Source organism: Rhea pennata, chromosome Z (assembly GCF_028389875.1).
Source record: "Rhea pennata isolate bPtePen1 chromosome Z, bPtePen1.pri, whole genome shotgun sequence".
NCBI classification, from domain to species: Eukaryota; Metazoa; Chordata; class Aves; order Rheiformes; family Rheidae; genus Rhea; species Rhea pennata.
In genome coordinates, this window is record NC_084702.1 from 35,977,875 (window position 1) to 35,997,769 (window position 19,895).

Consider the following 19,895-nt stretch of genomic DNA (forward strand, 5'->3'; position numbering starts at 1 on the left):
TACTTATTTTACCATAAAAATGTGGACCCAGCACCTACGTTGCTACAGGCTTCCACAGGATAAGACACACAATTTATTTTGATCTCATACAGAGTGATGCTAATCACTTCTCAGAACATCAGCCAAAAAAGAAGCTTTTTTTCCAAACTGACCAGATGTCAGATTGCAATGGTACAGAACCAGTTAACCTGGACCAATCAAACCGTGAATGATAGAAAGCAATGAGGCATGTTATTAGGAAATGCACCTCCTTGGAAACCCTAATGCCATGTCTTTTGAATTTTGATGTATCAGGGTCTGATATAACTACATTTATTCAAAAAAATGAGTTAACTGAAGTTTTTGCGTGCATTACAGGACTATGTGCATTTTAATGCATTATGGAATTGGTTATGCTTCCTTTGAGAATTTTATTTCAGGTATTTGTTTCTTGTTATTATTAATTCAGGTTGACACAACAATGTATCAGGAGAACATCTAATTATTTAATAAAATAACTCTGTGAAGCAGAAGAAAATTAGGGCCAAGTTCTTCTTTTCAAGTCAGGAACAGTCTTCACTTATTTTAGCACAGCAAGACCATATGTAAATCAAGTGGAGTATAATCACACTAAAAACGTGCATCTCTGAAAATTATTTTTGAAAGGAGGAAGGAGAAAACTCTGCTAAAAAGTGATAATTAATAATAAAAAGTCATAATGCAAGAAACTCTTGACAAGAATGCTCAAGTGTTTGACAAGAAAAAGCATGGTCTTGAGCCTGAGCTCTAGCTTGGCTCTTCAAAAATCCTGGCTTTTTTGTGAACTTTGCCGATAACTCTCTATATGACTGCAATCAAAACAACCCAATATTTCAGTGTCTCGGTTTAAAAAGAAATCAATGGTAAAACAATATCACTGTCATTCATAAGAATATCCTACCGATACCAGCTGTGCCATGTTTGTAACACTGTTGCAATGAGGCTACAAAATTACCCAGACAAGTAAACAACTAGCCATGAAGTCACTATGCAAAAAAGATTGACAGCATCACAGAATACTGTAGGTTGGAAGAGATCTCTGGTGTCCAGCATCCAGTCCAATGTCCTGCTCAAAGGATCTTCACAGATGGAGATTCCCCAATCTCTTCAAGGACAGAGGTTTCAACCTCTCTGCGCAGCCTGTCCCAGTGCTTGACCACTCTCAGAATAAAGAATTTTTTCCTTATATCTGATTACAGTTGCCTTGTTGCAATCTCCGAGCATTATCTCTTGGTTTCACTCTGCTTCTCACTGTGCACTTCCGAGAAATGGCTGGATCCATCTTCTCTGTAATTCTTCTTTGAATAGTGGAAGACCTCAGCTAGATCCCCTCCTTAGCCTCTTCTTGCATGCCCTATGCTCCAGCCCCCTAACCTTCTTAGAAAATTCATAGGCAAATGAATGTGCAATAATGCAAATGAAATACAAAAAAAAGTAAATCTCTCTTCATTATAGGCAACGAAGTCCTCATTTCTCACTTAGAAAATATTTTTTCACCAACAAGTAGAGAATTTAAAACAATTAGTCAGGCTGTAGCTATTGAAAAATAATGGAAAAAAAGAAGTTGACTCTTACGCTGTGAGCAGTCACTACCAATCCAGCCAGGGTAGCACTGACAAGACCGGTCGATAGGATTACACGTGCCGTTATTGGTGCATGTGCAAATTCCGATGCAGTTCTTGCCAAATCTACCACTGGGACACACTGAGAACAAGATATCAGTATTAGAATTCTTTAGGAATTAGCACATAGATTATATCTTCTTTATTTTAAGACAAAAACAACAGATGTTTTTGTATCAAGAAAAGTATATTATTTAGTATAATACTGAAGCAAGGCATTATAGATTCTGGTAAGCTCATTTCATTCCGTCATTTTACAAGTGATACATAGAAGAACAAAGTGTTGGTTTAAAGACAGGCATTTTTCACACTTTCCATAAATTTTCAAACAGCTTAAATCTGCTTAAGAGTCTACATTTATAAGCTTCACATCCTACAACAGAAACCATTTTTGGTCTTATAGGTATCCAACAGATATGAAAATTATTAGAATTCTTGGCGTCTACCAACCATTGTAGTAATTAGAGGAGTATTAATTAGAGCTTGTACCTTCATTACAAAGGGCTCCTGTAAATCCAGGTAAGCAGTCACATAATCCAGTAATGTGGTGGCAGGGACCACTGCTATGTACACACTGGGGGCATGTCTGGCTGCAACGGTGCCCATAAAACCCAGGGGAACAAACTAGAATCAGAAAGAACAAACAGTCATTGTCTCCTGCACTATCTATACAGTCATAAACCGCTCTTCAGTGGGTTCATTGCTAACTTCGATTAGCTCTACTTCCTAAATATGTATGGATTTCAATGGTGGTTGTTTTATTCATACAGTTCCAATAAACAGACTGCTTTACATTGCGTATAACATACGTATACAATGTGTATAAAGGAGATTTGTTTCTCTTCCTTGAGGGCTTACCATAGTCCAGTTAGTAACTAGTTAGTTTACATTCTATTACTTATCCAGTCAAATACACTGTTACTTAAAATAAGGAAGAGAAACATTGTACTTTATATATATATACATATATATATATATATATATATATACACACACATATATACATATGCATGTATATTTCAAAAATAAAATGTATTTTACATATTATACATATTTACCTATATATTACACGTCTTTTATGGCATGAACATCTTTTAAAAATGTATTTGAAGAAAAATACTTTAGAAACAGGGATCACTTAATCTGTACATGAGTAGGGACACCTTAGACTTCAACTTCTTATGTGTCTTCTAACTCAGTATACAAATCTAGACCACTTTAGCCATTACTTCACTGAAAAAAATGTATTAATGTTTTCAAGCCATCCTTTCAGTTAAGCATTCACGATACTCATTACATGAGCCAGTCAGCTACACATCACCTCCCTAGCTTTTACAGAACTTCAGATCAGAAAAAATACAGTCCTCCACTTAATTCCTGTGTCAAAGGCACTAGTCCCTTCTTATGCAGAACTCCACCATCAGCCAAACAAACAGAGGAAGGGGGAAGGGGTGAAAAAGAAAAAGGTTGTTGTATAAAATCATGAAATCTCTCTGTTTCTCTAATCCCTTTCAGCATTCTTTTTTTTCCTGATTAGAGTATTGTAATGCTTCAAGGGAAGTACCTGTTGCACAGCAGCAATTAGCACTTACAAAAACTAACTTGGTATCTCTTCAATATTTTAATTTCATTCAAGATTCACTCTTTCAATTATATGCTTGATATAAGTTATGTTGTCAGATCTCCCTTGAGATCTTAACTTTTCCAAGTGGATCAGTGCCTTTAGATCTTCCTGTTTACTAAAAAGGCACTTTCTGATTGGGATCCAAATTATTCATATGACCTCCTGGCCTTGGGACTGCACATGAGAGACTAGATTTGAGAGCCATCGGAGGGGAAGCCGCTTCTCTTTGTTACATATATTAATTCCAAGGCACAATAAAGTTTTACATTTAGTCTACCTTTGGATTAACTGTAAAGCCTGCAGAGATTAGCTAGTGAGAATAATTACTGCACTTATTTAGAAATGCCTAAGGGAAACTAATGCTACAGTAATGCATTTAGTAGTACCAGAGGCAACCACACTCTCATCCTGAAATGCCGCCCTGCCTGGATCCTCTGGTTCTCTCCTTCCACCTTTTGGCAATCATTTGCTCGCTCCTTCTTCCTTTCCGCCTCTTTTGGAGGACCCAGGAGCCTCTCCGCTTGGCCTTACTCCACCTGCTTCTTGACTCTGCTCCTGGGAGACCTCCTCTGGAAAGAGGGCTAGATCCCAGCTTTGCTCTGCTCTGGCCACGTTTCCTTCTTTTCTGCCGCAGTGCAAACTGAGGCCAACAGGGCAACTGGCAGGCTGCGACAAATCCTCTTGGATGAGTGGATACTTTGCATATCATCTTATTTTTGCCTTCCTGTTTCTGGTATGATTTGCCTCAGTTCACCTCTCTTCTCCTGCTAACGTATAACTTTTACAGAGACGAATTTTTAAAAACCAAGTGTGTGTACCTTTTACTTGCAGTGAGGCCTGACCCTATTAGCCATTCTTTGCTGCTTCAGAACAAGTGTTACATAAAAACAAAAATTAAGCTAACAATGCCTACCAAACTCAATGGAAAGCTAAGGTTTGTAACTTTTGAAACTCAGGCACACTTTAATTAGCTACCAAAATATGTATTTAAAAATGCTGGTCAACCACATTTGGAAACGTTAGCCTTTGAATGGACTCTCCTACCATATTCGTTTCTTATACAGTCATATGCACAGCAATGGCAGTGCACAAATAGTAAATGAAGTAAAATTATACAATGGCTATAAGAGGACTGTTAGTTGAAAATATTGTTAACTTCAGGTAACACCTATTTCTGCATGCTCATACATTCCAATGATTAAAATGTCCAATTGGAGACTGTTTCACAGTACAGCTAACAAAGTACTACAGTGTTATAACATACGCATTCCAAACGCAGGAGAAATAAACTGAGATTTTAAGACATTTATTTTGCACGTACTTCTCTGACAGGTGGTGCCTCTGTATCCCGGCGCGCACTCGCAGATGCCGTCGTCGGGAGAGCACGAGGCTCCGTTTTTGCAGTAACAGGACAAGGAGCAGTTTGGGCCCCACTGTCCCTCCGCGCACACGCTGTCACAGTGTATGCCTGCAACCGCAAACAAGGAGGACGGTCAACGCTTGCACATCAAGAGCTCTTACTAAGTCATGGCATGCACAGTTAATTGAAACCTTTGGTTCTCTGCAGGACTGATACTTAAAACACTGCTAACAAAAACTGTTTATTAATACATCACTAGCATCAGGAGAATAAAATAAAAACAAGGTAAACTTGCATCTCTGCTCTGGCCTTCCCTGGATCCCAAAAGAGTGAACTTTTTATATGCCAGTTTTGAGGAGAGGTACATAAGGACTGATCCTAAGCTCTGTAACAGGAAAGCATTTCTGTTGGCAATTCACGTGGAAAATAAGAGCTCCATGGGATTCTACTGCCAGGCTTATTGCCTGCTGATATTTTAAGATCAACAAAGATGAATGCAAACCTCTCAATATTATAGACACCGCAATCATTTCCCAAGAATTATATATATAACTTTATATAGGATAAAGGATATATATATATATACACATATATATTTGTATCATTTTATTCATCTCACTTTCACCATTGGTACATGCTATTTAACAGCTAAAAACAGAAATGAGAAGCAGAAAATAATTCAAACACAGCAAAAGAGCGGCTGTAGCAGCTGTTTCAAAACAGCAAAAGCCTATTCTCAACTTGGTCATGCGGGAAATACATGACAAAAGGTCCTGCAGAAACTTTTCCTTCTGAATGTAAAAATTCTTAAGGTCTGAGACAATTTAACGAAATAATAGGGAGGCAGGATGCAGAATGACTTCTAATTAGGAGTGAGCTGATTACTGCTAAGCCTCATACCAAATGGAAAAATGTAGAGGGCACAAAAGGCTGCCAGAGCCCCACGTGAGCATTCCAAAACGCTGAGCCGCCGCAGCGTTAAGGATGCTGGTCAGTCGCTGTTTTGTCTGACCGCTTTTGGCACCAAATTGATTATCAGATCACCATGACCTCAACCCCTATACATCAATCATAATGCAAACTGCGGATTGGAATCGTCCAGTTGTGGGGGGTTGCTTTTTGCTTGTTTGTTTTTTGCTTTTTTCTTTCCTCTTTGCAAGGCAGCAGCATTAAATATAACTTTCTTGTTTGTTTTTTTTTTTCCATTAGCTACTTTTTTAAAAGTACGCTGCCTGTTAAATGCCAGCAGGCACCACTGAGGCACTCAGACCGTATTGTGTCTACAGTACTTTGCATTAACAATTAAGTGTTACTGTAGTGCCTCTACTGAATGAAGCACTTCGCTAAGGGAAAAGTGGACTGAATCCAACCCCAAGTATGACTTGCTTTGTAGGTATTTCCAGCAAAATATGCCACAGGCTCACTGGCTGCCAAAGCCTTAAAAAAGCAAAACAGTTTCACATGTGACAAGCCTCAGCTTTGAAGAGCAAAACCCAGTGTTCATAACAACACTGAAAAATAAATTACTCTGTTTATTCACAGACCTGACTCAGAGGTAATTCCCCTACCCTCACTGCCTATAGCTGAGGACCAAGTCTTTAGTTAGAGAAAAGGTGAGACTCCAGCCTCTTAAACTGTGTTTCTTCATAAGAAAATCAACAGCTTGAATCATTGAACCAAACAGACTGCACCAAATAATGCCAGCGATGGAGGAAACATTTGGTTTTTAGAATCCACACACGGAGCGGTAGCCAACAGCACCTAGGTCACCTAACAGCCCTGCGGGGACACTCATCGTTTGATTAATACTGGCCTGAAACGAATGCATTGCCAAAAAACGAGTCTCCTTACGGCATTACTAACCTTTTTCATTTTTGCCTATAGAGGGAACGTCATTCTCTCTTCATCCACATTTAAGGGACAACATAAACCTGCTTCTCAATAGCTTATCTTGACTTTTCAATTACTTAACTAAGTCCCTATTTGTGCACAAATTGAAAAAAAAAAAAGAGTGGTCTGAGAGTTGCTGATGTCCCCCTGGTGAAGCACATGAGCAGGATGAGATCACTGCATTTTTTAAAACTTACTTCAGATGCTTAAAATTGCTCTGCCTAAGATTCCCAAATTCAAAAAAAAATGCATTTTTAAAAGTCTGTGAAAACACAAGCTCACACACATTCCAGGGGTTTCAGAGCTGAGCCTGACACTCTCTGTTCCTGCGAGCATTATTTGTCATATCATACGGAGCTTCGCTCAGCGAACCCTGCCAGAGAAAAGGCATTTTTCACCGAGTTTTAATGGGTTTCTGTGGTGTTCGACATACAATGGTCACTGTTAACAAAGTCAGCAGTTGCCAGGAGTTACCGTAGTGCATTATCAGAGATTATGTAGAGCAGCGACGTACAATAACACCAGGCTCAATTATATCGCCCTGATCTGTGCACAGAGGACGCTTTATGACAGTGCGGTGTCAAAGGGTGACACTGGGCGCGCTGGCGGAGAAAAGACAACGAGCCCCACGCTACCCAGGACCGCGACGCTTGAAAGAGCCAACCACACCATTAAAAATGAAAAGGCAGCAAAGCTCCTGTGGTACCCATCAGGGAAAATCCTCCGTACAGGAAACTGAGAGGAAAAGATCATCTTTCCTTCGTTTCCACGCCTCACGAGGAGGTAGTCAGGTGAAGAACGCTACTCCCCTGCTTAGAAAAAGCAAAGCGCATCCTAAATACCGCTGCATAACTATTACGACAATCTAATATTGCTGAATATTACATCCTATTCACTGTAAAAAGGATTTTTCTTTTTATGGCTGTTGTTGATCACACGCACTTTCACCCTGTGTGCAAGAGTATGCCAGGAACAACTGCAGCAAAGCAGGAATACAGATTGATTCAGTGACATGGGGTATCTCTACGTAAATGGTTTTAAATCTCGTTCACTCGCTATTATTTAGATAAGCCCGAAAGGCACTTAGAAATGGAAAACCATTCCACATTTTACAGCTGAAAAAAATCAAATATATATGCTTTTTTTGAGAAAGAATAGGTCAGAAATATTAAAAGGATTGGAAAAAAAAACAGAAAAAGAATTTTCTAGAGCCAGATGCTCTCTATTAAATTTCAGCAGGGAAAGCTATGCTTTTCCAGAAAAGCTAGAAATTAGCAAGGGGGGAGTGGGAAGATTTTTACCAAAACTTGGAAAGGAAGATTCAACTCGGCCTTTCCAACAACGTCACCAAGAGCGCACTAGCGCATCATCACCGCTATTTTAAGTAGTAATTTCTTAGGCGGTAAAACTTATTTTCGAAAACGTTTGCGGGTTGCTTTTGATGCCGATAAGGAGACGGGTGAGGAAGTGTTTTTGCCAGGGCCGGGGACAAAGAGCTCTTTGACGGCCTCGCCGAGTTGCTAGGCGATGGCTGAGCGGGCACGATGAACTTCGGCTAAGCCGCTCCGGAGAAACGCTCGCGCATTTAATGCCCGGTGCTTTATGCCAGGGGCCTCGCGTCTAAATCAGCATTCCCCCGGCATCCGTAATTGCGTGAATGAAGCAAAATAATTCTTGAGGGATACCAGTGTTTCTGCCCGCTAGCTAGGAGAGTGTTTACGTACTTCCTATGCCGTATGTTTAATATGCTGAGATTCAAAGATCCATCCAAGTCAGTTCAGCAGAGCACTAATTTGTTTTAGCACTTAAAAGGCTAAAAAAATCTACAAATTATTTCTTATGATCTCGCAAGGCAAATTTATTATTGGACTAAGCACTATTTTCCAGCTTATTATGTTTCCATTAGTCTGATAGGAAGTTATCTAAACTTTAAAATGTCACAAATAAATTTATCTCATAAAGAACGCGTATTTGCTATAGAATTTGTCTTCATGGCACATGGAGCTTTCCAGTATCATCTCAGAATTGCAGTCTGTTTTTGTATTGCTGTACTTCCCATATAACAGCATAAACAAGAGGCGGCTCAGGCCCTCAAAACTTGGGGTCTCGTTAAAGTCAAGGATAAAATTTCATTATGGTGTCAGAGCTCTCCCTTTATATTTAATTATTGGAGACAAGCTCTGTTAAACACTAGATTGTTTCTGTTCAAGGAAGCTGAGGCTCCTGACGGGGGAAAGCTAGGTGAGAATTGCTTCCCTGCTTCTCTGGCAGCCCGAAGAAAGGGGAGCAGCAGTGCAGGAAAGCGGGGCAAAACTTCAGAGGTGCTATTTAGAAACACCCTTCGGTGTCTTAAGGCAAGAAGAGGCCTCGCTCTCAAGTTGGAGAGAGCCAGAAGAACAGTCTCAATTTAAGGAGCTAATGAAAGCATCCAAGACTTCTCCAGAAGTTCAGACTGCTGCTTCTTCACTGCAGCAGAGGAAGAGCACGTACCTGGGAGTTTTGGTAGGAAGCCACCTCTGAAAAACCTCTATACCAGAATTGTTTTGCGTCAGAGCTTGAAGGCAAACAGCAGTATCTATAATTTTTAGCAGAAGAATCACTTGTGAGATATCCCTGGTTTCTTCTCAAAGACTGTATTGTCGCTGCCCGCTGTCATCCAGCCCAGCAATGCAGCCACCAGGATGACACAGTGGCCACACGTGAGCTCGTTTTGTGGCACACTGAACATTCATGCGCCACACGCGCAGGCAGAAATCAGCGGCAGTGAAGGGAAATCTCTGTTCCCAGCGGCGAATCTAGGACAGCAAGGGTGTGCCGGGGCATTAGCACCATATGCGCTGCTCCAACAGCAGCTCCTTTTTCAGCGTTGAGTTTAGGAAGACCTATGACAGGAGTCTTTTATGTCTTTTTCTTGTACATAGTAGGAGAAAATCCCCCAGGTCCACATTAAAAGCTAGACTTCTGGTCCGTGCTCCCTAAGGGGGCTGAGTTGGTTACACAGGCGAGGCGAGGGCAAGTCTCTCGGGGGCAATCCAGCAACAAATACGCCTCTTGGAAATCACGTCGGGAGCACGTGGGAAGATGCAGCATTTCCTTGCAGAAACAACTCGTCCGGGGCTGGACAGTCTGACTAGCATCAGCAGGTGGCCAGCACAGCAAAAGCCACCAACACCCAATCTGCTGTGGCACACGGATGAACCCTGTGCGGGCTGGTATGATGTAGGCTGATACTGATGCATCTGTCTTTCCCTTAAAACAAAGCTGTTGTTTTGGTACAGACAGCAGACTAGTGGTATTTCGTAATCCCCGGCATCACATAACTTTTCAATCGATTTTTAAAATTAGAAATGTGGTATGAGTGTGACATGACACTTTCTTCAGGATCTGAAAGGTCCAACAAAACTGTGTCCAAAACACCAGAGTAATGTTTTATTACTAACAAGCACAGTGTCTGGAGGAAAACCTTGGCCTTTCTTACAACGGCTTAATGGGAAATGTTGGTTTGCAAGAATATGAATTCTCTAATCTTTTAGACATCTTTTACTTACAGTATGAACTACTAGTGGACTTAACCATAATTATCTGTTGGGAGAACAAGTTTACTGTGTCTTTCTTCTGCTTTATAGCTCTCTCTTTTAAGGCTTCTTACTCTTTTCCACTGTCTGCTATTGCGATCCCACCAAATGAAGAGAAGTTATTTATAAGTTACAGTTAAAATGTCAAGGGACGAAGAGTGTTTTGGGGCAGACATCATCTTCAGTGTGGGCGGATTTTTCACATTTGTACCATCATGTCATGTGGCTCCTGGAACATGTTGGAATAGTGAGATTGCCAGGAAAAACTGCCACTATTAACTCTTGCTTTTTTATGGAAAAATTAAAAGCTGCTCTACAGTGAGCACTATTGGTTTAAATCACAGAGAGATCTTTAATGACAGTCTTACAAAGTAACTTTTTTTTTTTTTTTTTTTTTTTTTTTTTTTTTTTTAAGGATGAAAAAAAAATCTAAGTATCCCCTTAGGCAACAGTAGAAGACAGAAGAACAATGTATTTTTCTTTTTTTAAGAAACAGTTCTAACTATTTTTTTTTTTTTGAGTTTTAAGATCAATCGTGACAGAGTCAATAATTGAATTTACGGTGTCATTCATAAACTAAGAGGATTTCCAGAAGCAAAAAATAACCTGCTTATTCAAAAATAAGGAAAAAATTATTTAAAAAACTAAACCATACAGCATCTTATTCGTGACCTAATGCTCAAATGCAGCTCTATCTTGACACTAAAATAAAAGGCAGCACATTAGCTAGGCTGCCTTAAAGTACCCAACTATAACCCTTGTACCTTTTTCAGAAGCACGGAGCTCCCTCACTACCAGGGCGAGCATGCACTGTACCAGGTCAGGATCCCATGCAGTGTGTTCCAAGTTCCCCCAAATTACACTGCAGCTATCCAGCACAAGAAAAATCTCCACCCTCCATTCATTTCTGCAAAGTTACACAAATCATTGCCTCTCACAAAATTCCCTGGGGAAAGTGCAGACAACTAGGTCTGAGCAAAGTATTGCATTCAAAATATCGTTTCGGAAAAAATATATAATTTTACTGGCATCAAAACATTTGAGGAAATCCATAATGGATTCATCTACTTAATTCTTGTCAAAAAAGAGCAGACTCACATTTCACATTCTTAAGCTTCCTCAAATGTATTTTTTTAAAATCTCTCCGAATATTCATTAGATAGCCTTCATTTGGGTTAGATTAGCAATGGACTAACAAAAAGTCAGATTTTTTTTCTTACTTTTATTTTGGTAAGTACTCTTCACCACCAAAAATGAGCAAGTCAGATAGTTACTTTAGCAAATCTAATAAAAGAAATGTAAGCTAAGTTAACATCATTTATTGCACTGTAGTACCTTAATTTTCACAAGTTCTCCAGCTGCTTCTCCTATTGTGCGTACAAATATGTATACATTCAGCCTTCTTAATCCCACAGTCTAATGCTATCTCTGCAATGTAACATTACAGTACGGCTACTTGAGAACTTGTTTCTAAAGTGTTTTTTCCCATTTTAATCCTTCTAAATATAAATAGCTACATAAATAAGGGCAGATTCCTTGTGGGTATTGCTCTGACATGTGAAGTGTGGGAGGAGGATTTTTCCAGACATTGAGTATAAAGTTAACTATCCTGTTTATGTCATATTGTGTGTCTAGACATCACCAACGTGTTGAAACTAGTCTCTGATACACATGCTGTTGCAATGATGCTGACCAGGGATGAACACTCAATTTTATCTATAATGATGCATGAAGTCTCTTTCTACTCAAATCTTTTCCCTTTTTAAATATGAAGAAAAAACAAGTTTTCATTAAAGGCAAAAGTATTTCTTCCTTTTCATTACCTGAATCGAAGTATAGTCAAAACTAACACTATTTTTAAAGTCCTTAGGTTAGATATACTACACCAGCTAGGTCATGGTTTTTATTCCGTCATTCTGTTATAAAAAGTTGTCAGATTTTTACTGTTGTCTTTTAAAAACTTCCCATTTTAATTTGACTTTATTTACTTACACACTTTGGGTCTTTATGATGATTTGTCTTAGTATTAGAAGACTAAGAAGACATACTTTGAATAGTACTTGTAGAACTTGTGAACATCTCTGACTCTATGCATCAAAGGTGCTCAAGATCAGCAACTCCTCACATATTTTTATGTGGGTCTTTTTGTTCAATAGGTTTACTAGCTTAGGAAACCCTATTTTGAGCAGATTCAAACAGAAATTGGAGAAAGTATGTTCATACGCAAACCCATACACAGAATCACAGAATGGTTGAGATTGGAAGGGACCTCTGGAGATCATCTATAGTCTAACCTCCCTGCTCAGGCAGGGTCACCTACAGCACATTGCCCAGAATTGTCTTCAGATGGCTTTTGAATATCCAAGGAAGGAGACTCCACAACCTCTCTGGGTAATCTGTTCCACTGCTCACTCTCACAGTGAAGAAGTTTTTTCTCGTGTTCAGACAGAACTTCCTAAATTTCAGTTTGTGCCTGCTGCTACCAGTCCTACTGCTGGGCACCACTGAAAAGAGCCTGGCCCCATTGTCTCTACACCCCACCTTCAGATACTTATGCACATTGATAAGACACCCCCCCACACACTAAATCTTCTCTTCTCCAGGCTGAAGAGTCCCAGCTCTCAGCTTTTTCTCACATGAGAAATGTTCCAGTCCCTTAGTCATCTTGGTAGCTCTTCTGAGACTACTTGAAAAAAGTTAAAAGGTAGTAAACTTTATAACAAGATAATCCAAAAAGAAAAAGTAGTATCTCTGAAACAATACTAGATTTGGTAATACAAATAATATTTTTTTCAGAATTCAATCAAATTGTTTTTATTCATATTTGCACTCTTGTGGTAGTCATTTCCCAGGGACATTTGAATTCCTGAGTTTCAGTCACACTGCACCTTGTGGGAAGAAAATAAAACCAACAGATTCCTAGCTCAGTTAGGTAACTGCTTTCACGAGAGGCCCCTCTTTCACACTGAATAGGATCACAACAGGGAGAGAGGCTGCTTCAAAAAACCTAACAAAAGCCTAATATACAACAAATTACACAGGCAAGAAATGGTTGTTGTCTTCCAAGGCAAAGCAGGAAGCCTTCCTGCCTATGTTCATACCCTCCTCAGATTCTTCCCACACTCATAATCATAAAAGTCACGTTCATGCAAATAAAGAGTAGAAATTACATCATGTGAGCTGTGACCAACTACAATCAATCAGCCTGAAATTCAGACATTTGGAGCAAAATGCCTCTAATCTAGCTACAAAACTTTAAAATATATATTAAAAAAACCCACAAGGCTTGGAAAAAAGAATAGAAATTATATCTGCGGACATCATAATCTCTTGGCAAACTTTCTGTGAACACAATAGTTTGCTAAACTCGTCAAATAACTTGCTGCACATTATGCTCATCTCCATCTAATATGCCTGAAAACAGTAGAGAAAAAAAGAAAATGCTTATTTCATGGACGGTAAGTCAATGAAAATGGTAGCTTATAAATGAATGAGATGATAAAATACTGCTGGCTTATAACTGAAATCACAAAACAAACTCCTTTTCTGTCACAGCAGACACATATTTGAATCAATCTAAAGTGCGTTTCTTCAAGTTGACTTCTCATTATCAAACAGAATCATTCCATAAATGTAGGGAATATGAAACCATAACCTAGACATAGTATGGTAGTGAGATATAAAGTCCAGAACACAACAAAAGACAAAATTAGAGTAGTTAGAGATCCACATGGAAAGAAAAACTACCTTCTAAAGATAAAGGGAGTATTTTCCTAATAGCCTGCTGCCCTTTTGCATAGCTTAATAATTTTTTTTTAATTTTGCTTTCCACAAACAAGACCATATAAAACCAGCATCAAACACAATTTTGATGAATAATTTCACATATATTTCTTAAACCCACAGTGAAAATGTCGGAGAAGCTTTGTGAAAAAAGCACAACATTTTTCATACCAAACAAAATATGTGCAGAGAAAATTTTTTGCAAAAGTTTGAGAAACTAAAATAGCAACTCAGCTTCTACAGGAGTTACCGTCTTTTTGACTGCCTGACCAAAGCTTCTCAAGTTCCTGGATATGATGCTTTCTCTACGAAGACTGCCAGCACAGTCTTGAATATCTGCAGTTATTCACCGCTTTCAAAAGAACCATCTTGTGGAGAGGCCTGAGTTTTAAGGCTTCCCCTACCACTCTCAGTTTCTGTGGCTCCTACTCCATCAAGAGTTGTAGTGCCCATGATTAGCAGGAAGGGACGCAAGGACCACAGAACCGCTGCTTTTCTGCTTCTAATCCCACATACTCCTCTTAGACCCCAACAAATGAAGGTTAAGAGCATTTCCATCATACTGGAAAACTCTCATCATCCTTCACAACTGTCTCTCTTGTACCTGACCATCCTGGTAGGCAGCGGCAGTAACCTGTGGTAGGATGACATCCATCTGCGTGGCTGCAGTCACAGCGCTCAGCACAATCCATGCCGTATGTGCCATCCTGTGGGAATAAAAAAACTCAAATGAGAAATTGAGAGTTAAAGGAGAACAAGTTCTGGTTAATCTTGCCTCACAAATCACCTGCAGATCTCTCCTGAAACCATAACCAGTTTGCTAACAATAAAATACTTCTGGCTTCTGGTAAATTACAACATTCTACATTTTTTTTCATTCATTCAAATACATCTAAATATTTGAATTTGCCTTTTGTGCTTCTTGGTAGAAGTTGACACATACATTTCAGGGATAACTCCATATGAAATGAATCTGAAAACTGTATACCGCAAAACTGTTAAAATTGTTTTCTCAAAAGAAGACAAAGTACAATAATAAAGTGAAATTATAGAACACAGATCAGAACCAAAAGAAAATCCAGGGAAAACCAGGCAATACAATACATCATAACATTTCAGGAGCTACCTACACAAAGAAAACAAAGAAAAAAGCACATAAAGTTTAAAACCCAACATAGCACAGTCATTTAAATTTAAGGCTACAAATGGCCACAGTCACATTAGAAACTGGAACAAAACCTGTATCAAAATTCATTTGCTGTTCTTCGAGGTTCATGTCTACATTCCTACAGAGTTCCACAGGATTTAGTCATTCAAAACCTACTTTTTCAAGTCTAAAGTGGAACAAAAATCATACATTGCTCAAGAACAAGGAGTGTTTTGCTTATCTCAATGCAAAGAAAAAGAAGAGCAAGTAAAGCAGTTCCTTTCATTTCATCAGATTTGGAAAGAAAGGAAATCCTCAAATATATTTTTAAAAGAGGGAACTTTAGTCTGCTATATATTTTGTCTAGACTTTGCTCGACTCTTGAGCAGCAATTGTACACTAATATTAATTTTCTAAATGTACTGAAACAAATTGAAATACATTGATTTAAATAAACTGCCTGCAAGTGTGGCTCAAAGAAGAAAAAAATGCAGATGGCATAGAACACATTTCAATTAATTTTTTATTTGCTGTTCTGAAATTTTTGAGAAAATACGTAAATGCTTATGGTTATTGTTTGACAGAGAGATAAAGAGAGAGCAAGTGAGAGAATGCATACACACACGTGCAAGAAAGAGCACAAGCACACTGAAGCATTTGATGTTGAAATGTTTTATAAGCATTGTTTTTCTGGAACTGAAAAAGTGAAGCAAATGCCATGAAATCCTACTCCTTTAATATGCCAGTTTTGGAAGAGCTAATGGATCTGAAAATCTCATCATCCTTCAGAATCAGACACTAAGCGATAAACAAAGCTGCCTAAAAAACACAATTTCTTTTGGAGGTGCATTCATGCTTTTGTTGGAAACACCGTGGAAGTGTGCATTGCCAGTATTCTTACCAGCTTTCCAAAATGTTTGAGAAATTCACTAAATCAGTGTATGCTACACCACATCTAAAAGCTGAAAGCAGAAAACCCAGAGGAGCCTGCTTCCGAACTTTCTGAGAGCAGTGCAGTAGATCAGGTTTCCATCCAAAACAAAGGTGTGGCCTTCAGTCATATGCTGTAATTCGGCTGCTCCTACCATGTCACTGCTCACCAGTGTTCATCCAAGAGCTTGGATATGACATGGGTGGGGAACCTACAAATTTCATGTTCAGTTCACGTGATCCCTTTGCAATTAATTATATTAACTCAGCAAGCTGCTATATGGACAGCTTTGCAAATGAGAAAGGAAGAGAATAGAGAGGAAAAGGAACAGGGAGAAGGGAGAAGTTTTTGAAAAGGTGAAGTTTGTTAAAATATTTCCAGAAAATTCAAGTTTGCTATGGAAAAAGATGGACTCTGGAAGGCCACAGTTCTACATAGAACATTTCATGTTTTGTTTATAAAATATATTCAAAACAATTGTGTAATGATGCAAATTATTTTTGAATCATCAAATTTTTCATTTTGAAATTACACGTTTTTAATGGCTTCCCCAAGCTACAGACTACAATATGGAGCTGAACTGATTAAAGCATGCTTTTGTCTGCACAGTGATTTTTAATTTTTGTGTTTCCAATAGTCTGGGAAATAATAGAAATCAAAACCATGATACAAAGGCAAAGATCTGCCACAGAATCAGGTAATGAGGAGGCCTTGCTCTGATTGACAAGGAAAGTTCTTCACTATTGCTTTGTCACAGATATAAGCTCATTTCATTAGAATCATGTTGCTAGATATGGAGTATTTTTTGTTACATTTTTTTCACGTTTTCCACTTAAAGCAGTTTCATGGAAGCAGTTTGGATAGCATTTCATTTTTGATTAACAGCTGAAAGAGAGGAATAATTTCAACTAATTCTAAAGCAGTTGGTGAAATGTCCAAGGTCAACCTTTCGAGGGTGAAAGCATAAAAATACTGAACTGTGCAACTTCATTTTGTGTAGCATTTCTTGGACGGTCATCTTCTCCATGTCCTTCAGTGTATTGCACAGTAGAGTTCTTCCAGAAGATTTCTTGGGGCATGTCCCTGATCTTGAACCCCACCCAACAGGTACTGCAAATCAAGTGAAGAGCTCCTTAGGGGACCTATCCCCAAGAACTCAGAAGAATCGAAGGAGTGTTCTCTTGTCACATATCCTATAGCATGATGCTCAGCAAAATGCATGAAATTACCTGGCAAGGGAGTTCACATTTTTCTCCTCTCCAGCCGGGGGCACAGGTACAGGTTCCATCCAGAGCATTACAAGCCCCTCCATTGAGGCACTGGCAAGTCAAGTTACAGCCAAGTCCCCAGGTACCACTAGGGCAATTTATTGAACAATCTACACCATGCCAACCTGCCAAAAACAAGAATTAAAGTGACAAATTAATCAACATCTCCTTATTCTTCACTATGGACATGTTTTCCTCCACCTCCCATTTAAAATCTCTTAGAGATTCACAATAATACCAGGCTAGTATTAACTATAGGACAGTATTATCCTTTGCAGCTGAAGACTTGTCTGAATTCATACAAAGGTGCCCTTGAGCATCTTGTAACAGCTGTGCACAGCGCACACATTGCAAATGGCTGCCAACATTTGAAAGCAATTGATGGGAAACCTGAAATGAAATACAGACACCCTGAAACTTCACTGAGAAGCACTGAACTACATTGAAAGTTTTGAGGGATAGCTGGAAAAATTAGGGGTATTTTCCCTAGACTTATGCTGCTGCTTTCACAATTCTTCCACCAGCATTCAATGCAGACAATTCTGCAGTATAGTCATAACTGAAATCTTAGCCAAAAACAAAACAAAACACTACAGAGAAAGCAAAACAGTGAAGTAGCACATGAGCTGGATTTCTCTGAGGATCAGAGATCTTTTAGATGATTTCAGTATTCCTTTGCAAATGCAAAAAAAGAATGTAATGCAAAATGTTTCCAAGATGCTGCATTCACTGCTATGATTGATAGAAATGATTCACAGCCTGAGCACTGGACAGACAAAAATGTAGATAGGTTTTCAAACATTTAATCATCTATTGGGCATGAGAGAAACCGAGTGAATGAGTCATATGTTATCAGCAACAATGATAAAAGCCAAGTTTCTAATTTTGTACTTCGCTTACAGTAAGTGAAGGGAAAAATAAATTCTGCACTGAGCCTAATCAATAGGCTATCCAAAACATCTGTATTGAAATAAATCTGCCTCGTGCCCTGGACTGATAACTTCAGAATTTAGGGGTCATTTCAGGAAAAAAAATAATAATTAAATTAAAAAAAAATATGCTGTTGTAGATAGAAAACCAAGACACCTTCCAGGATTTATGTTTCCTTTTACGTCTCCTTAAATAGTTTCCCATAATATAAGCATCATTGAAATAGGCAATTACACAAAAGATAATTGAATTTGGAACATGTCTATGACAGACAGCTTATATTCTCCAATCATGCACCGACCCACCCACACAAACCTGTTTCGTTCAGAGCTACAGAGCTGCCTTGTTCCTAAACTATCAAGAAGACTGAACAGCAATATGACTTAATTCAAAATGCAGAAAGCAGGGCTTTCTGAAGGATGGGATGATGCAGAGAAGACTTGTAGTTATATGCAACAGATGAAAAACAGAAGGTATCCTCATTTAATTTAAATTAATGAGATTTTTATCACTGGCTCAGTAGTGTCAACTCAGTCGTCAAAATGCTAGACACCTGAGATATTTTCTATGTGTGGGTAATATCTCTAGCTATTAAAAGAAACACCTTATGTCGTTGCTTTCGATTTAGTGGCTAGAGCCAACAGCATTTTATATGACAAGTGTTTGATTTTAGCTTAATAAATCCATTTTGCTATTTGCTGTACTTTTTCATCTTAGTATGATTAAAATCTGCATGATGCACAAGCAGATAGGATTATGCATGTCTCAGGAAATACAGTTTTTCTCCTCACAGTCTAGCTACAGAGCAAAGACACTCAACAGAGTTGCATCTGCTCCACTGCAGCTGATGAGAGAAGCTGGAAACGCTACACATTTGCTACCCGACGGATTTAACAGTGTCAATCCCTGGCTTATTCAGTGGCCATTTGTCTAGGTAACTTGACCACTTCTCTCCCAACTCAACCTTCCCGTATTTTCAAAAAATATATTTGGGGATGGGGGGGAGGAGAGGGTGATAACATAGGGTGCAGGATTTGCCTAGGAGTGTTCAACCTGCCAGCTCTCTTCTTGGCAATCCAGCATCACAGCTGAGAGATGCTTTTGACATCAACAGAAACGAACAAGAGAACAACAGGCCCTCAGTATATATTTCAAGAGCGTATCTTTCCGTGGAGCTTAGTGTTATAGTACAGGTTCAACAGGACTACACATGGACCCATAGGCCTTTCCATGGGACAGCATCTCTGCAAAATCTATGCTGGAGGATGGCTAAACTGGCCTGGTTCCTGCCAAAGGCACATTAACTGGCATGTGCTACCAGAAGGAGAAGAGGTGAGCAGGGACATACAGGTTCAGATGGAGGATACACTGACCATTAAAGTTACTGCTGGGGTGGGGGGGGGGGGGAGCGTGGCAAGCAGAGGAGTTCATGAGGATGAGTTAATTCGCGCTAAGACCAGGAGATACAGAAAGTTTCTTGAGGAAACATCGGACAGCACTGTGGATGGTGATGGCACAGAGAGCCTCAAGGTTGGGTAGGAGGTCACTCAAGTTTGTCAGGATTGTTGAGGACAGGTGTATTCAAATCGAAACCATGGGGGGAGGTATCAACGCAAGTGTTAAACTGGCAGGGAGAAGACTGTGCCCCTGCAATGCCGAGGAGGGTGAGGGTGGCAGAGGGAGCAGGTGCTCCACAGACTGAGGGGCAATGAGATAAAGTATTTTCACTAGGAAGGCTGCCATCAAA

General features: G+C 39.2%; 1 protein-coding gene across 4 annotated transcripts in view; it reads right to left on the reverse strand.

Annotated features, from left to right (window-relative positions):
- Positions 1-19,895, reverse strand: part of MEGF10 (multiple EGF like domains 10) — a 102,713-nt gene that overhangs the window by 16,110 nt on the left and 66,708 nt on the right. For all 4 annotated transcript variants that reach the window (XM_062599202.1, XM_062599201.1, XM_062599203.1 and 1 more), the window contains exons 12-16: positions 17,180-17,343; positions 14,477-14,579; positions 4,586-4,732; positions 2,130-2,264; positions 1,594-1,722 (exon numbers count right to left, since the gene is read on the reverse strand). In XM_062599202.1, coding sequence (XP_062455186.1) covers positions 1,594-1,722; positions 2,130-2,264; positions 4,586-4,732; positions 14,477-14,579; positions 17,180-17,343 — 678 coding nt within the window. The remainder of the gene's footprint in view (positions 1-1,593; positions 1,723-2,129; positions 2,265-4,585; positions 4,733-14,476; positions 14,580-17,179; positions 17,344-19,895) is intronic.